The 19163-nt window shown below is 27.1% G+C and overlaps 2 protein-coding genes and 3 pseudogenes across 5 annotated transcripts; 4 read left to right on the forward strand and 1 right to left on the reverse strand.

Moving 5' to 3' along the window:
- LOC149877859 (uncharacterized) overlaps positions 1–19163 on the forward strand; it is a 219495-nt pseudogene that overhangs the window by 61240 nt on the left and 139092 nt on the right.
- On the reverse strand, positions 2189–5403 carry LOC149877865 (uncharacterized; annotated as a pseudogene). The gene is made up of 10 exons (XR_016448020.1): positions 4959–5403; positions 4690–4867; positions 4542–4609; positions 4365–4439; positions 4157–4247; positions 3470–3506; positions 3337–3398; positions 2786–3229; positions 2466–2688; positions 2189–2392 (listed from the first exon to the last, which is right to left on the reverse strand). The product of XR_016448020.1 is annotated as an uncharacterized LOC149877865 (transcript).
- On the forward strand, positions 11377–12576 carry LOC149877866 (uncharacterized; annotated as a pseudogene).
- On the forward strand, positions 13780–15783 carry LOC149877867 (uncharacterized). Of its 3 annotated transcripts, none has more exons than XM_090073755.1 (5): positions 13780–14044; positions 14140–14307; positions 14557–14761; positions 15006–15190; positions 15384–15783. In XM_090073755.1, exons 4-5 carry the CDS (start codon positions 15118–15120, stop codon positions 15617–15619), a joined length of 309 nt encoding a protein of 102 aa, XP_089929881.1. In that variant the 5' UTR covers positions 13780–14044; positions 14140–14307; positions 14557–14761; positions 15006–15117; the 3' UTR covers positions 15620–15783. The 3 variants fall into 2 exon arrangements, 1 of the variants encoding a protein (XP_089929881.1); XR_016447848.1 differs by having other exon boundaries at positions 15006–15783.
- Positions 15795–17363, forward strand: LOC149877868 (uncharacterized). The gene is made up of 2 exons (XM_090073705.1): positions 15795–16664; positions 16986–17363. Exons 1-2 carry the CDS (start codon positions 15822–15824, stop codon positions 17328–17330), a joined length of 1188 nt encoding a protein of 395 aa, XP_089929831.1. The 5' UTR covers positions 15795–15821; the 3' UTR covers positions 17331–17363.

Genomic DNA, 19163 nt, shown 5'->3' on the forward strand with positions numbered 1-19163 from the left:
AATGCAGATAAAGTTGCTTTAGAAATTAAACTTGATAAACTTATTCAATGGAGTTTTGCAGTTAAGCAAGCCCCATGATTTATCTTCCTTAACACATCATACACCAATATTGACAAAAAGTCTTTCCTCTAACTCAAATCAATATGCAAGTGACTTCAATGTAACTCAAAGTTTTCATTCATCTTTTCAAAAGTGGAAGGGACCCAGCAATTTATATGGGTCTAGTAGAGCAACCTCTCACACTCTCAACTCTTTTGATATGTCTGATCAACTTAATCCTTCATTTAGCATTACAAATAGTAATGCTTTTAATGACAGTCTTGTTTCCAAATCAAATCTTACTGAAACGCATACCAATCTGGAAAGAACCAAATATCTAGTAGAGTAAGAATTTTCATGTTACAAAGTTTATCTATTTCTTTATTTATATGTTTAATTATATAAATTTTATTCATAGTACTTTTACTTTGTAATTTAGAAACAATTAGTGCCAGGTCACAAAATATACATTGACCATGTAAAATTAAGCAAATGTAACAAATCGCATGGTACAAATAAATTTGTAAACGATCTGTCGTTGTGATGGTCATGGTGTCATTGATGGGAAACACAGACTATCAAAGAAGTGTCAGTTTTTCTGGCAAGCAAAGTAATGCTCGCTCTGACAAAGTAGCAAAACCCAAAACTTGTCAAGATCTTGTTGATGGTGTTGTTGGTAAATAGTTATAGCATTTGAATTTCTTTATTATACGAAAGAAATCAATAATTAATTGAACTCTTTTGTATTTTTAGCCTTTGCCTGTCAAATAACAAGTGTGTCGCCAAAGGATATGTGAACATCAATCAAATTGAAATTAAATATTGTGTTGAAAGTTAAGAAGAGTTAAAGTATGAAAGATGTTATAAGAATGTACATAGTGTATTTCTGTCTTTTTTGATTATTTAATATATAGTCATTTGTTTTAAAAGTTTGTAAATGCACTTTTTCTTGTTTTCTCTCCCATAGCAAATATTCCTCATATGTAATATACAGATGGTTTATAAAATATCATAAAAAATCTATGAAAATGGTATAGGTAACAATGTTATTGTCTATAACATATGTAGTATATTATTTATGTAATATGTAATATAGACTATAATCGATGGAATATATCCCATCGATTCTATAGACCATCTAAATGATAACAGAAAATATTTTCTATACACTCTCGAAAAATACGATCTATAGAAACTTCTATAGACTTTCTGTAGTTAAATTTCTATAGGCCTATAGAAAATAATATTGATCTTTTCTACAGAAACTTCTATAGACTTTCAATTGCATATTCTATAGACTTTTAGTAGTTGAATTTCTATAGAGAATATGTTCCAAAAGCCTATAGAAAAAAGGATTGTTTTTTTGTATAGAAAATCTATACAAATTTTGTCCTGGGTTGGCCTTCTCTTTGTATAACACAAAAAAACATTTACTGGCTAACACAAATCATAAAAAAACCTTTGGTTGTCGCATGAATAAGGTACAGACAAGTTGTTATTTTAAAATATAAAGTATACTTCGTTATCTGAGACAGAAATTTGAAGCGAGTTTTCTTTGACTCGCGCTGACAGAATTTTCCTTAAAACTTTCATAATTGTTGTTTATTTTACTCGGACGACTTTTTCTTGCCTTACTTTCAAATGGTCGACCATCTTCAAAACGTTTCTTGATCAGATAAATTGTTTCACGTGGGATATTTACAAATGGAAAATGTTTTATCCAATACCCAGGACAAAATTTGTATAGATTTTCTATACAAAAAATCAATCCTTTTCTCTATAGGCTTTTGGAACATATTGCCTATAGAATTTCAACTGCTAAAAGTCTATAGAATATGCAATTGAAAGTCTATAGAAGTTTCTATAAAAAAGATCAATACTATTTGTAATATAGTAATATATAATATATGTAATATATGATATAGTCTATAATCGATGGAATATATTCCATCGATTATAGACTATATTATATATTACATATATTTAATATTACATAAATTATATATTACATATATTATATATAATATATATAATATACTACATATATTATAGACAATAAAATTGCTAGCTACAGCAATTTCATAGACTTTTTATGATATTCTATAAACCATCTGTATATTACATATAAGGAATATTTGCTAATGGGAGAAAAAATAAGAAAAAGAGCATTTATAAACTTTTAAAACAAATGACTATATATTAAATAATCAAAAAAGACAGAAATACACTATGTACATTCTTATAACATCTTTCATATTTTAACTCTTCTTAACTTTCGACGCAATATTTAATTTTATTTTGATTGCTGTTCGCAGATCCTTTGACGACACTCACAGTATCTGACAGGCACAAGCTAAAAATACAAAAGAGTTCAATTAATTATTTCTTTCGTTTAATAAAGAAATTCAAATGCTATAACTATTTACCAACAACACCATCAACAAGGTCTTGACAAGTTTTGGGTTTTGCTACTTTGTCAGAGCGAGCATTACTTTGCTTGCCAGAAAAACTGACACTTCTCAGATAGTCTGTGTTTCCCACCAATGACACCAAAGGATCGTTTACAAATCTATTTGTACCATGCGATTTGTAACATTTGCTGAATTTTACATGGTCAATAAATATTTTGTGACCTGGCACTAATTGTTTCTAAATTACAAAGTAGAAGTTTTATGAATATAATTCATATAATTAAATATATAAATAAAAAAAAAATACATAAATTTTGCAACATGAAAATTCTTACTCTACTAGATCCGTCTGGGTAGTTAGGTTCTTTCCAGATTGGAATGGATATACAAACATGAGTTTCAGTAAGATTTGATTTGGAAACAAGACTGTCATTAAACGCATTACTATTTGTTGTGCTAAATGAATGATTGATCAGACATATCAGAAGAGTTGAGAGTGTGGGAGGTTGCTCTACTAGACCCATATGAAGTGCTGGGTGCCTTCCACTTCTGAAAAGATGAATGAAAACTTTGAGTTACATTGAAGTCACATGTATTTTCTAATTCAATAGAATCTTTTAATGAATCTGAATATTGATTTGAGTTAGAAGTAAGACTTTTTGTCAATTTTGGTATATGATGTGTTAAAGAAGATAGATCATGGGGCTTGTTTAACTGCAAAACTGCATTGGATAAGTCCTGGGTTGATTTTTCTAATTAACTTAACACACAAATAATCCCTAAAAAAGTCATTAAAGCAAATAAGTTAAAATAATTAAGTTAATATTATAAAATACAATTCATTTCAGAAACAATAAAGCCAAATAGAAAAAAAAATAACATTCACTTTTTTCATATACAGAATGCTTTTTCATTGATGTCTCCATCGTAGTGAGAAGTTGAGCAAATCTTAATTAAATAATCATTTAAAATTTTTTAACGATGCATAAAATATTTTTAAATGCATTTCAAAGCTTTACTTACTATTTTCATTGCATTCCTTTCCTTTAAGATCCCCTTAAATACAATACAGCTATATTAACTTCATTAAAAATAAAATGACATCATGGAGACCCCTCCAAACCACAAAAGTGTGGAACCCTGTGTGTACATACATACATACATACATACATACATCCATGCATGCATGCATGCATGCATGCATGCATGCATACATACATACATACATATACATACATACATACATACATACATACATACATACATATACATACATACATACATACATACATACATACATACATACATACATACATACATACATACATACATACATACATACATACATACATACATACATACATACATACATACATACATACATACATACATACATACATACATACATACATACATACATACATTCATACATACATACATACATACATACATACATACATACATACATACATACATACATACATACATACATACATACATACATACATACATACATACATACATACATACATACATACATACATACATACATACATACATACATACATACATACATACATACATACATACATACATACATACATACATACATACATACATACATACATACATACATACATGCATGCATGCATGCATGTATGCATACATACATATAAAAATGTAGATATGTATAAATTTAAAGACACCTGTCGCTCTTTCTTGCAGTTGTTCTCTTAAAACTTTATTCTCTTCTTTCAGTTCATCAAGTTTAATTTCTAAAGCAACTTTATCTGCATTCTAAAATAAGAACATAAAGGAATACTGAATTTAACAAAGTTTACTATTAAATTAAAAAGAATTTACCGCAAACCCATAGTTAAAATTAGAAGTATTTATAATATACAATAAACGTACAATGTTTTTAATAACTTCAATGTCTTCTTCAACACGCAATCGTTTAGCTTTTGCACAACTTTTACCATCATATTTCTAAATTAAGCTGATAAACTAGAATGAAATATTTTTAAATAGCAGTTAACATTTATAAAAAGTTTTTAAAAATTTTCATCTTAACTACACACTTAAAGTTACCTGATTTGGTAATGGTGGAACAACTTTTACAAGGGCATTTGCTTGATTGTTTAGCTCCTCCAAACTATCTTAATTATTTAAAATATAAAATATTATAAATATTTTTCCACTTGCATATAAATGTTTATATATCCTAAATTTTACTTACCCCCCGATTTCATGACCTTTTCCTCATAATTTTTCCAAGTAGGAGAACCAGACTTTAACGCCTGGTTCTGCAACAGTGCATTGAAATGACTTGATGGCCACTGTACAACAACATTTTCTCCATATGTAACAGGACCTTTAATCCAGTCAGTTCGACCAACCGAAATGAAATTAGTTAACTAATAATAAGTATTTATTTTTAAAGAGATTTTATACCTTTACTCTATCAAAATTTTCCGTTTTATCAAAAAAGAAAAATTAAAGTAATACCTCAATAGAATTATCAACAACAAAATTGTAAATAGAATATTCAAAATTCATTTTAATTTAAGTCTTTTCTTTGCTATTTCAAAAAGTCAAAAAAACTAAAAAGCAATAAATGATATTAACAAATTTAAAAAATAAAATAATCTTCTTTTTATAATAATCCTCTAATTATTATTGTCCTCTGTAGTTGCTCTTTTTTAAATTTCTTACATTTAATTTATACAAGTCAAAAGTAAGGAAGTCATTCAATTTATACCAGTCAAAAACAAGGAAGTCAGACAAATTGACTTTCTGTTGTAATAACAAAAATATTAAAATACTGATAATATAAATTTTCCCACAGACTAATGGGAAAATTTAAATGAAGTTTCTGTTTATACCAGCCAAAAAAGAAACAAAATAGAAATAAAGTGCTGTAATAAAACACATGATTAGTAATAAGAAATATTTTTACTATTAGTAATTAATGATATTTTATTTTTATTATTATTAATTTTGAAAATAAAAGTTTATTTAAATGATTATTTCAAACAATTGTAAATACTTCACTCTTAATACATCATGTTTATTAGTTTACTACATTAATTTAGTTTTGAACTTTTTGAACTATTTCTTAACAACTAACCACCCAAAACACCTAATTTCAACATTTTGATTTTGTTTTTGTTAATCTTTTATATTTTAGGGGATCTTTATTGATATGTATCTTATACACACACACACACACACACACACACACACACACACACACACACACACACACACACACACACACACACACACACACACACACACATATATATATACACACACATATATATATATACACACACATATATATATTTGGTAATATTATATGTTTGGTAATAACCTTCTGTACTGGATCTACCATGGAAGGCGTTTGTGACTTTTCCACCTTTTTCATAGATTTTTCTGTTGTAGATTAAATTTAGTAATAATAATAATAATAATAATAATAATAATAATAATAATAATAATAATAATAATAATAATAATAATAATAATAATAATAATAATAATAATAATAATAATAATAATAATAATAATAATAATAATAATAATAATAATAATAATAATAATAATAATAATAATAATAATAATAATGATAATAATAATAATAATAATAATAATAATAATAATAATAATAATAATTATAATAATTATAATTATAATTATAATTATAATTATAATTATAATTATAATTATAATTATAATTATAATTATAATTATAATTATAAATATACTTATATGGTAAAGTCTATTTTATATAGGTAAAGTAAAATGAAACATTACAAACGTTATCTTCAAGCAGATAATGTTGAAATCCCACGTTCAACTTTGTGCAGAAATAGAAAATGTAGATTAACAGACAATATCAGTCAGATTTCAGCTGAAAATGTATTTGATTCTGAAGTAGAAAGAGGTATAGATGATGCTAATTTCAATGTAACCATGCATTTACCTATTGATATAGTAGAAAAAGAAAAGGAACCCAATGATTTGGTTGAAGAAGGTGTAAACAGTGTTGCTCTTGTTTCAATTTCTGAAATTTTTGTTTTGATTCTTTCAATCTCTTTACGACACGGATTGTCTGATGTTGCAATAGAAGATTTACTAAAACTAGTATGCCTGTTAAAACCAGACTTTCCCTATTCTACTTTTTATTTATATAAAAAGCAATTAAGCAGTATTCATGAGCAAGTTCAAGTTCATCTGTAATGCCTAGACTGTCAGTATTATCTTGGGGAAGTGGAAACAGAGGAATGTCCTATGTGTAATACCTTGTATGATAAAAAAAAAAGTATGGCACAAGATTCTTACTTCCTGTATTGTGGAATAGAAAATAAATTGAGAAATATACTAGAGTCTAGAAATGTACGTTTCATGGACAAAAATCGAGGTAATTATTACAAGTCAGATGTCATAGATGGAGATGCATACAAAAAACTACCTCTGCTTCCCAATGATACTACTTTAACTTTTAATATTGATGGTTCTCCTTTGTACAACTCTTCAACAAGATCAATTTATCCAATTTTGGCATCAATCAATGAACTTATTCCTTCTGACGGGAAAAAAAATATTATTTGTGCTGGAATTTGGTTAGGTAAAGACAAACCAATTGCTACTACTTTTTTGAAGCCATTTGTAGCAGAAGCAAAATCATTATGGAATATCGGATTTACTTGGGGCAATGATCAGCATACACGCTGTCTAACTACTATTTTCACTACTGATACTATAGCCCGTCCAATTTTTACAAATACTAAACAATTCAACGGATATTATGGATGTGACTTTTGCTATGCTAAAGGTGAGCATCACGATGGAGCACATGTATATAGACATATCAATTTTCAACATCGTTCAAAAGATTTACATATGATAGATTGTATAAATGCTGTTGCAGTAGGTTATCCTATTAATGGGGTAAAAGGTACTTCAATTCTTATGGATATTCCATGCTTTGATATAATCAATAATACTATTCCTGACTACATGCACAGTGTCTTGTTAGGAGTCACTAAACATTTTGTGTCATTGTGGATTGATAATCGTGGTGCTGATTATTCTCTTTCAGTTCAAAATATATGTGATATCAGTAACAGTTAGAAAAATATCAATCTACCAAATAATTGTGGTCGTGACACTCGTTCTTTAACTGAAAAGAAGAAATGGAAAGCTTCCGAATGGCAGAATTTTCTGTTTTTTGGCTGGCATTTAGTAAAAAATAGAATACCTGCACAATATTTTTCTCATTGGATAAAACTTGTCATTGCTATAATGCTTCTTTTATCTGATTCAATTCATCAAGGAATGGTGGATGATGCCAACACTTTGTTGAATGAATTTTCATCAGATGTGGAATTGTTTTATGGAAAAAATCATTGTCTCTTCAATATACACCTACTTCTTCACTTAGCTTTAAGTGTAAAAATTGGGGGCCTTTATGGGCAACTTCATGTTTCACTTTTGAAATTTACCTTGGAGCAATGAAAAAAATGCACAATGGTACAGTGATTGCTGCAGAACAAATTGCTAAATCAGTCCTTTTGTTAAACAATATATCCTTTATTCTTAAAGATACAACTCGATCTGAAGTTTTTTAAGTATTATTTAATGATATATTAAGACAATCTCTGCCAACTTCAGAAAGTCTTGTGCATCATGGTATAAAACCAGCAGTTATTGATTTTCTTACAATGGAAGCATTAAAAACAGCTGGTGTTTCTAATTTTGAAGAAATTTTTTCTTGTTATCGCATGCATGTTTATGGACAACTTATTTCAACACATTCTTTTTGTAGTGGGAAAAAACAGAGCAATTGTTATGTTAAACTGTCATTTGGTTTTGTGTTTCTTATAAAAGCAATATTAAAGATAAGTTTATCCTATTTCATTGTTGGATACAAGTTGCAATCAAAGAAACATTTTCTTTCTTGTAATACTGATTGGTATTATTACAAAGGTGACTTTGATAAACATATTTTTGCTTATGATGCAACAAAGATTATATCTAAAGTAGTTAAAGTTGATGACACTTACATTGTTGTTCCTAATAGATTCATTCATGTCTACTCTTAGCCTGTCGAAAAGCTTTACAGTTGGGGTTAGGATCAGCACTGCATTATATATTATATATATATATATATATATATATATATATATATATATATATATATATATATATACATGCAAATTAATGGTGAAAAATGATTGTACAATGGAAGAATCTGCAAGTAACATTTAAAGATTAAAAAACATTACTAAAAAATATTAATTAAAATATTATTAACATATTTTTATAGTTTTTTATAAATAAAATTTTTATTTTATTTATAAAAAACTATAAAAATATGTTAATAATAATTTTTCTATTAAAATATTCATTATTGACAACAGTATTGTCATTTTCAACAAATATATCAATATATTCAACTGCTATCAATAAGGATCCTTTAAAGTATAAAAGAGTAATAAAAACAAAATCAAAATGTTGAAGTTAGGTTATTTTGGTGGTTGTTACGTGCAAGAAATAGTTCAAAAAGATCAAAACTAAATTAATGTAAATATTAATAAACATGATGCATTAAGAGGGAACTAAAGATTTAAAATTGTTTAAAAAAATCATTAAAATAAAGAAATTTTTTTTTTCATATATATATATATATATATACACATATATATTAGGTATGTGAGTAAAAATTTTAAATTGTTTGAATACTATAATGTTATATATCATTAGAAAGAAGATAATTACAGTATTTTAATGGTGAAAAAATTATCAAAATCGAACAATTGGTTCAAAAGTTATGACGGTTTAAGTACCGATTTTTCTATATATGGATTTGTACTAGAAACCGTGGTCAAAATAATGTTTTTTTTCACTTAAATTGTCATAACTTTGCCAATTCTTATCAAAATACAAATATCTTGGTGTCAAAAGATAGGTGTAAGAGTGGGCTACAACTTTATGTTAAAGTCTAACCACCGGGCGTATCGGATGGACAGAGGGGGCATTAAACCACCACCTTGCCAGTATAAAACTAAACACTTTTTTCAGAAAAAAAGTTTTTTTAAAAGACATTTTGACCACGGTTTCTAGTACAAATCCATATATAGAAAAATCGGTACTTAAACCGTCATAACTTTTGAACCAATTGTTCGATTTTGATAATTTTTTCACCATTAAAATACTGTAATTATCTTCTTTCTAATGATATATAACATTATAGTATTCAAACAATTTAAAATTTTTACTCACATACCTAATATATATGTGTATATATATATATATATATATATGAAAATAAAAATTTCTTTATTTTAATGATTTTTTTAAGCAATATAAGTACACAAAAAAGTTGTTTTAATTTTATAGTAAACCATCAAAATATACGAGAGGTGTATGTTAGCAATAGAGGTGGGTGTGGTGGCGATGGTTTGATACACCCAAGGATCAAAAACGACTTGATTTTATAAATATTTATATCTTTACTAAAATGAGTAAATTTAGTACACAATATAAAATTATATTACACTATTTTATGTTTAAAAATGGTGTTTTTATTGCGGAATGGGGCGTATGCCCACCCCTCCCCCTTCCCCCCCACCCCTCCACCCAACCTAAAAAAAAATTATTTTTAAAGTTAATAAATGTAAACAATAAACAATAAATTTAAAAAATAAATTATGAGATTGGAAATAAATTGGATATGAATTATAAAATAAATTCATACCAGACAACCACCAAATATGGGAGATAAATGTAAAACTCATACTAGATATGTTGATGATGTTTTAGTACTATAATATCAAAAAATGTTTCAATTCTTGAAACATCTTCAATATTTTTAAAGTACAACAACAAAGAAGTAAAAAAACATATTCCACTAGATTAAAAGATATATTAGTGGTGCATCCATGGTCATAAGAGAGTTGAGAATAAGGGAGGGTGTCTCCAAATATGTCATAAGAAAGGGGCATTCTAATGCTCCTTCCACTTCCACTAACCAAAAATTATTACTTAATTGGATATATATTACTAAAAAAATATATAACTACTATAATGGGGCTATAAGTCAAATGGCTGTAAAAAACATGTCATCTTTCTTACCAAGTATAGGAGAAACCTATAATAAAGTCTTTCATGTGATTATTACATAACAGAAGTAAGGACCATACAGTATAGTTAACGAGCTAGCCTAATATGTCTACATAAAAAAATAGTTTGACTTAATAAAATGTAAGTATTAGGTATAAAAAACACAACTAACAACAATCTACATAGACAAAATAAAGAACTGTATTTGAAAACTAATAGTAAATGACTAAATCCTAAATTAATTCATATAAAAGGGATATAACTGACTGATCCTCTCTAAAGCAAGTTCATCTAAACAAAAATTAAATAAACTTAATTTTTACAAAGTAATATAAAAATTTGCATATAGTAAGTCATTTGTGTGTGTATAGGGTAAAGGAAGGTATGTTCGTGATATATGTAATTTCGTGATATTTCGCTCGGCATTTGTAGCGAACATACCTATTAGTCAAAAACATCGAAATTGCGTCAAATGGTACCCCGGGGTACTACTGTCGATTCACAAATAATCGTTGGGTGCGTGTGATACGTCAATTGTTTACTATCAGTTTGTACATTCTTTAGCATTATTTAACGTGCGTTCAGCACATTTGTTTGGAGTACTTGTCCAACATTTTTATTTCCAGACTTGTGTTTTAAGGTAAGTAAATTATTTTTATTAAATATTAAATTAGAAAAGATGCTTGATTTAATGGTAAAACTTTTGTTTTTTTATTAACTTCCTATAACTTATGATTCCTTATCGCAGTTACACATTTTCTTAACGTTTTCACCTCAACGACCTGTGATATTATTCATGTATTCACATGCATCACACATTAACATGGATGTTATATTACTTGAAAAAGAAAATGAAATATATTTATTTACATTTCCAGCTCATACTAGTCATTTATTACAACCACTAGATGTAGGAATATACAAGCCACTTAAGTCAAACTGGGCCACTAGCTTAAATGACTTTATGAGGGAAAATCCTGGAGAAATCCAAATCGGACAACTTTTCATACAATATTGAATCCAGCATTTATTAAAAGCTTTTCTAAAAAAAATATAGAAAATGCATTTAAAAAAAGTGGCATTTGCCCTTTAAATAAAAATGCCATTCCTCCAGAAGCAATAGCTCCATCTCAATTGACAAACAGAGAGATTCAAAGTACAGAAATTCAACCACACAGTAATACTGCTATACAAACATTGTTAACTATTCCATCTGTAGAGCCAACCACACCTAACCCTAATAGGCCAAAAAGGGATTCAAGTGCAAAGTGTCTGACTCCTCCTGATCAACCTATTCCATTAACTTCAAAGGATTCTATTCCTGTATGTTCTAAAAAAAGTAAAAAAAATAAAAATGCTTCAAAAGATGATGATTGGGAGTGCGGTGTTTGTAAAAAAAGTTACAACAGTGATGTAAAAAAAAAAAAATGGGTGCAGTGTTCCTATTGTTTAGTACCTTATCATGAGAGTTGTCAAACATATGAGGACATTGGTGAAGTATTTATGTGTGATACATGTTGTCAACAAGAATGTGATTTAGAAAAATAAGTTAATCAGATATAAGTATGGTTAATATTATAGTTATTATATTAAGAGTTTTTTGTAGGTCTGTTATTTTATTTTCTAAGCTACCTATGTTAAAAGTATATTTTTTTTATATATAAATATAAAGTAATGAAAGTATTATTATAATTTTGTTAACTTATAAGCCTGACTATATTTATATTTTATGAACTTAAAGTCTGATTGAATAGTTATGAATTCAAAACAAGTGTTGATATTTTTTGTTATATTATACCAGATGTTATACTTAATTAATAAAGAAAAATTTAAATATTATTGTGTATTCACGAAATTACCTAACCACTATCACGAAATTAAATATCATATCACAAAATTACCTAACTTTTCTCAATGACTTTTGAGCTTTTATAAAAACTTATCAAAGGACTTAAAATCCCAAAACTGCATAGATTCTAGTAACTTTACTCTATGTACATCAAACATATAAAGTAATTAAGTAAAATTACTGAAATTGACTTTGTAATTACACATCTAGTTAATTTATCACGAACATACCTTCCTTTACCCTATATCTATATATCTATATATCTATATCTATATATATATATATATATATATATATATTTATATATATATGTATATATATATATGTATATATATATATTTATTATTTTAATATATATAATATATTATTTTAATATATATTATTTATTATTATATATATAATTAATATTTTATATATAATAATAATAACTACTGAGCTATTGATTACAGAAAGTAACTAACTGATGTTGTTGGCTGACGCCGTTTCACTACAACTTTGAGTATCTAAAACAGCGAAAGAAATATTTAAGTTATACATAAAAGTTTAGATAGTGGCCAAATAATAATTTAAAAACAGTTTAATAAATTTATATAAAAATAACTTATTTATTACTTATAAATTATAATCTAAAGACATTCATTGTTAAATAAAGACAACGTTCAAACTTCAAATTAGATTCATAAATAATTTGATTCATATCTAATTGATATTGTGAATATGATATGAAATACTATGTGAAACCTTTATTTTCTTTCTCCATTTAATTTCTAAATGAAATATAAAATTTAAGTCTTATTTTATTATTTACTGAAAATCGTTTTAATAATACAATTTCTTTTAAATTTACAATTTTTAAAATTATATTTTCACTATAAAGTATCTAGGTTTACAATTTTTTTTTACCGCTACATGCCCACTAAATGGAAAATGCCTTAAGAAAAACCTTATTTATATTTGCAATATAAAAACCCGGCAGCAAGAAAAGGGGCATTATTACATTGGTCTAACTGAAAAAACTTTTAAAGACAGATGGTATAAACATAGAAATTCTTTTCGTTATGAAAGTAAAGCAAACTCCACGGAACTTTCTAAATTTGTAGGGAGTGTAAAAGTAAAGGTTTAGAACCCATCCTTACGTGGAACATTCTCGATCAGGCAGAACCATTTAAGCCTGGTGGCAATTACTGTAATTTGTGCTTGACCGAAAAGTTCCGCATCATTACATCGAAACTAGGCTTGCTCAATAAAAGGAGCGGATAAATCCTGATATGCGGATGAAAAAAGTAATACTTCAAAACAATGTTTTGAAAACACACCGCGTATATCTTTTTAAATGGATAATTTACGGATGTTTACAATAACTGACAATCAAAAATGAAGACTTCTCTGTTTTCTTGTGCATATGACAATTGTAAAAGTACTTTTACACGTCGATATGATTTAAAAAGGCACATGATCAAGCTCCATGGAGTCAGCGATGTTAGTCACAGTGGAAATTGTTTATGTATTCAATGTGGACATCGATTCCATAAAATCAAAGATTTGCGAAAACACCTCAATCAAAGTCATAATATTGAATTCAGAATCGAGTTACTCAATTTTGATAATAAAGCAAGTAAGTCTGCTAATTGTGGCTAAAAACATTAGTTGAAAAATGTCTAATGTTATATTAAATATATAGCATTATTTGTTTGTATTTTTGCTCAAAAGGTTTTGATAGCTGGAAATGTCAGTTAGAAGAAGAGAAGGGAAGTTCTTATATTAAGACTCAAGGTGATGTTATTGGAAAAGATGGTTCCAAAACAAAGTATTGGCAATGCAATTGATGTGGTATATATAAATCAAGAAGAACTGGAAAGCGCAGAATTAAGTCTTCAGGTAACATGGTTTTTTAGTTTGCTTTGTGACAAAGTCTTGTGTCTTACTATAGCATGGAATTGTAACATTTAGAAAATGAAGTTTTATTAGTTTTATATTTATATATTAGATGATGTGTTAATTAAAATTAGATTTAAAATTATGGTAAATAAGATTTTTTTTGTGAAAGGTCTATGCATATAAATCTATTTGAAATTCACTCACATATACATTATGTGTAAGTAATGCTTTAAATTTGTAATAATTTAGGAACATACAAGATTGAGAAAAATTGTACATCAACCATCAAAGAAGTTACAAATAGTGATGAAAAAGTAAAAGTTGAAGTCTGCTATACTCATTACGGGCATAGCCAAGACTATCATCACACATGGATAACTAAACGTCAACGCCAAGAAATTGCCTCTAAACTACAACAAGAAGTTACACGCAGAAAAATTCTAGATGATATAAGGTAATTTGTTTACTTTAATATTGTATTGTGTTTATATTGATATTTTTGCAATTGAAGAGCATTTTTCTAAACAAAACGCTATTAAATCTAAAGTCTATTTTTTCTGATCTTAAAATATTGGCATACACCCTGTCACTTACAAACCTTTTGATTCCACAGTCTGTAATATGGTTCCAAACAACTAATACATAGTAATTTTTTTTTTTATTCTTGTCATAAATGTACTTACAAATTTTTATGATAGGGATGATATTGGTTCTAAGTTTCAAAGAATTCATTTAATCGAAAACAGAGATATTTTAAACATCGGATACGCTTTTGGATTGTAAGAGGTGCAACGACATGCAAATGACCAAATGAGTGTTTTATCATGGATCCAAGAATGGGAGCAACTAGATAAAACCCCTATTCTTTTTTTTAAACTTCAAGGTAAATAACTTACTTTTAATGCTCTTGGCAGTAAATCTTAAAAAAATTACTTTATTTCCATATATTAAAAAAATTAAGTTTTATAAGCTTGAAATTTCTGTATTCCATAATGTTGTGGAAAGAATTTAGCAAACAAAATTTTTTTTTAAATATCTTAATAAAATCATTTTTTTTATGAAAAATTATATTTTAGGCCAAGCTTCATCTCAGCACGAGTTTAAAGATGAAGATTTTATCATAGTAATCCAGACAGAGGCACAGAAGGAAATGCTGGAAAAATTTGGGAGTAATGGTTTATGCTGCGACTCAACACATGGAACAACTGGTTATAATTTTCTTTTGATTTCTCTACTGATTATGGACGAGTTTGGTCAAGGTCATCCAATTGCTTGGTGCTTAGCTAACCATGAAAATGAATCATTCGTTTAAGTCTTTTTCAAAAAAATAAAAAATGAGGTTGGGACTATACAACCTAAATGGTTTATGACAGATTTAGCTCCACAGTTCTACAATGCTTTTTGTGAAGTCTTTAATGTTCAACCAAAATGGTTATACTGTGCATGGCATGTAGACAAAGCATGGAAAGAAGAATTGCGAAAAAAATTTTGAAATTGAAACAGTTGTTTACAAAATGCTTAGAACAGTTCTTGAGGAAACAAATGAAATTCTTTTCCAAGATAAATTATCCTCCCTCATTAATAGGCTGGAATCCCATGCTACTAGTGAATTTAAAGTGTATTTTTTAAAACACTGGATTTGTGTGACAAAAAGCTGGGCCTATTGCTACCGCGTTGGTGAAGGTATAAATACAAATATGTTTGTTGAGGAATTCCATAGAACTTTTAAATACAACTATTTAAAAGGAAAGTGTAATAAACGTGTTGACACAGTTTTTGTGAATCTTCTTAAATTTTCAAGAGATAAATTATTTTCTCGCTTGATAAAATTAACTAAAGGTTCTTTAACACAACGTATGCAAAACATTTATGACAGACATTTGAGTAGTAAAAAAATGTCTTATACAGTCATAAATAAGACTTCTGATGAAAATGTTTTCCTAATCAACTCTGAAGATGGGCAAAACAAATATGTTGCAACAAGACTGTCAGACAAGTGCAATACAGTAGGTTGTCGGTTGCAGTGTATAACCTGTTTTGTATGTACACATACTTTCCATTGTAATTGTTCTGACTTTCTCATAAAAAATACTTTGTGTAAACATGTACATCTGCTTAAGGACATTTTAGCTGTGAACAATAAAGTTGATGACAAAGCTAAAAACTCAGTTGAACTACAGGATGGATACTCTTATAACGAAATAAATTCAATAAAATGCAACCTAGAGAAATTACACAAAGTTTCAAAGTTTGAAGAAACAAAGTCTAAGACAGAGAACTTGCTCCATACCTTGATGCACCGTGTTAACAACTGTAGCAACTTGGATATTGAAGCTTTAAAATACATTGGAAAACAAGTTAGTAATGAACCATATCAAACTTTCTAACAGTTATTAGTATTACATTAAACACATTTGCACTTACTTACACACAATTAAATATACATATATATGTATATGTGTGTATATATTTACAAATATATATATATATGTGTGTGTGTGTGTGTGTGTGTGTGTGTGTGTGCGTGTGTAAATATAAACACACATATATACATATATAAATATATACACACATAATATGTATATGTATATGTATATATATATATATTTATATGTATGTATGTGTATATATATATATATATATATATATATATATATATATATTGGAATCTTTTTTAGATAACAAAAACAATAAACACTTTTGATGCAATGTCAAAATACCATTCAGTGAAAGAAATAAAGATGTCGTCATTAGTTGCTTCCAACAAAAGAATTAAGCCTCAAACAAATTTTGTTTCAACAAAGAAAAAAAGAAAAGAGAAAACTAATGTGCGTTTTTGTAAACCCACTACTTATGAGAAAGAAAGTATCTTTAAGGCCGAAAAGCTGAATAATAATGAAGATGAAAAATCTCTTAGCACTGTTGATGGAGTAACTCACAAAAGCTGTTCCAATAAACTTGCTACGACTGGGACTTTAACTATAAACGTAACGATTCCAAATATAAGTGTAAATATAGCATAAAGATTAGTTAATAATATTCAACTGTTGAATCAATTTAGCATCTAGCTTTTCTTATTTATTTTATATATGTATTTCTTTTTGACCTCAAAATTTCTTTATTTCATATTGCGTTTGTTTGTTTGTTTTTTTGTTTGAATAATATAAAAAAATAAAGTAAACAGTTCTATTATAAGAAAACCTTGTCTTTAGATTTTTAAACATAGTTTAAACATTATATAAGGTATAGATATATAAATTAACAGAGTTAATGCCAAAGTGTATCAATTATTGTTCATAATTTATTTCTAAATTTCAAAATACGTTTCTTAAAGATTTAAATCTTTAAAGGTTTTTTGTGCATTTTTAAATATATAAAAGTAAGTGCAAATATAAATAGTGTTTTGCAATCAGAAAAAATTAAACTTGTTGTGCAATACAAAATTCAGTTATCCGTTTTACCCTTTGTTCACCGTTTGACGTTTCACAAACATACACCTTTTTAAGATGTAATTGACAAAATGAAAGTTGTAACTAAGAAACGTTACATGTAATTGAGAAGATGAATTTTGTAGCTAAGAAAAGTAAGATGTAATTGAGAACATGATAGTTGTAATTAAAGTTGTAAAGTTGTAAAAAAAAAAATTAAATTGAGTATCATTTATAAAATGAATCAACAGAGAAAAATAATAATTTAAAGAACTTTAAGAATTTGAAAATTTTTTAAATTGGAAGAGCGTTTTAACACGATTTGTGTAAACATCCGTAAATTATCCATTTAAAAAGATATACGCGGTGTGTTTTCAAAACATTGTTTTGAAGTATTACTTTTGTCATCCGCATATCAGGATTTAACCGCTCCTCATTTTTAATATAAAGTATAAACTACTTTTTAATATTTTACATACCCTAACGAAACGATGCAACTTTTTTAACGCCAAATTTCATTCCCTAACGAACGCTTTTTAATCATACTGCGCACGCGTAACGCATGCGCAGAACTATTTGTAAACTTTTTTAACGACTAACTTTTTTAACGCAACACCGCCATGAAAATAAATTTTTAATAAAAAACTTTAATGCCATCATAGCAGACACTCCATAGCACTTTTTTCGTATTTTTTGTCGTTACGTCTTTTTACGGTTTATAACATCTGATGATCGCTATTGCGTGAAACTTTAAGTAATGTAATATAAACCAAGCTAATTATTTAGTTTGTATAATAATAATAATATATTCGCTCAACTTATTCTACGCTGTATTGAGCACTCTTACTGGAAGTATTAACATAATTTCTACAATACTATATATATATATATATATATATATATATATATATATATATATATATATATATATATATATATATATATATATATATATATATATATATATATATATATATATATATATATATACATATATATATAGTATTGTAGACGTTGTATATAGTATTGTAGACACTTTCCGTTCATTTTCAGGTCTATGTTTTTATATTTTTCTGAATCAGTTTAAAATGTTCCTAAACTTTGGGTTGTTGCAGCTGCACGATTATTTGTTTAAAAAGATAAAATTAGCCTATTTATGTATAAATATTAAAATATCATTTATATAAAACATTATTGTAACATGTTATAAAAATTTTTTATATAAAAATCCACAATATAAAATTCAATAGACGTTGTTTTCTCAAGACACATGTTCTTTTGTAGAATATCTCTATGATCTAATATTAGATCAATTCTATAGACAAAGTTTCTAGAACCCCCCAGGACAAAAAGTTCTATAAATTTTCTATAAAAAACATTTCATTTCTATAGGAGTTCTATAAAAATAATTGGGTTCTATAAAATTTC

Source organism: Hydra viridissima, unplaced genomic scaffold (genome assembly GCF_058129835.1).
Source record: "Hydra viridissima isolate aposymbiotic clone 2 unplaced genomic scaffold, HvirCarnegie_v1 scaffold_16, whole genome shotgun sequence".
Taxonomy (NCBI): Eukaryota; Metazoa; Cnidaria; class Hydrozoa; order Anthoathecata; family Hydridae; genus Hydra; species Hydra viridissima.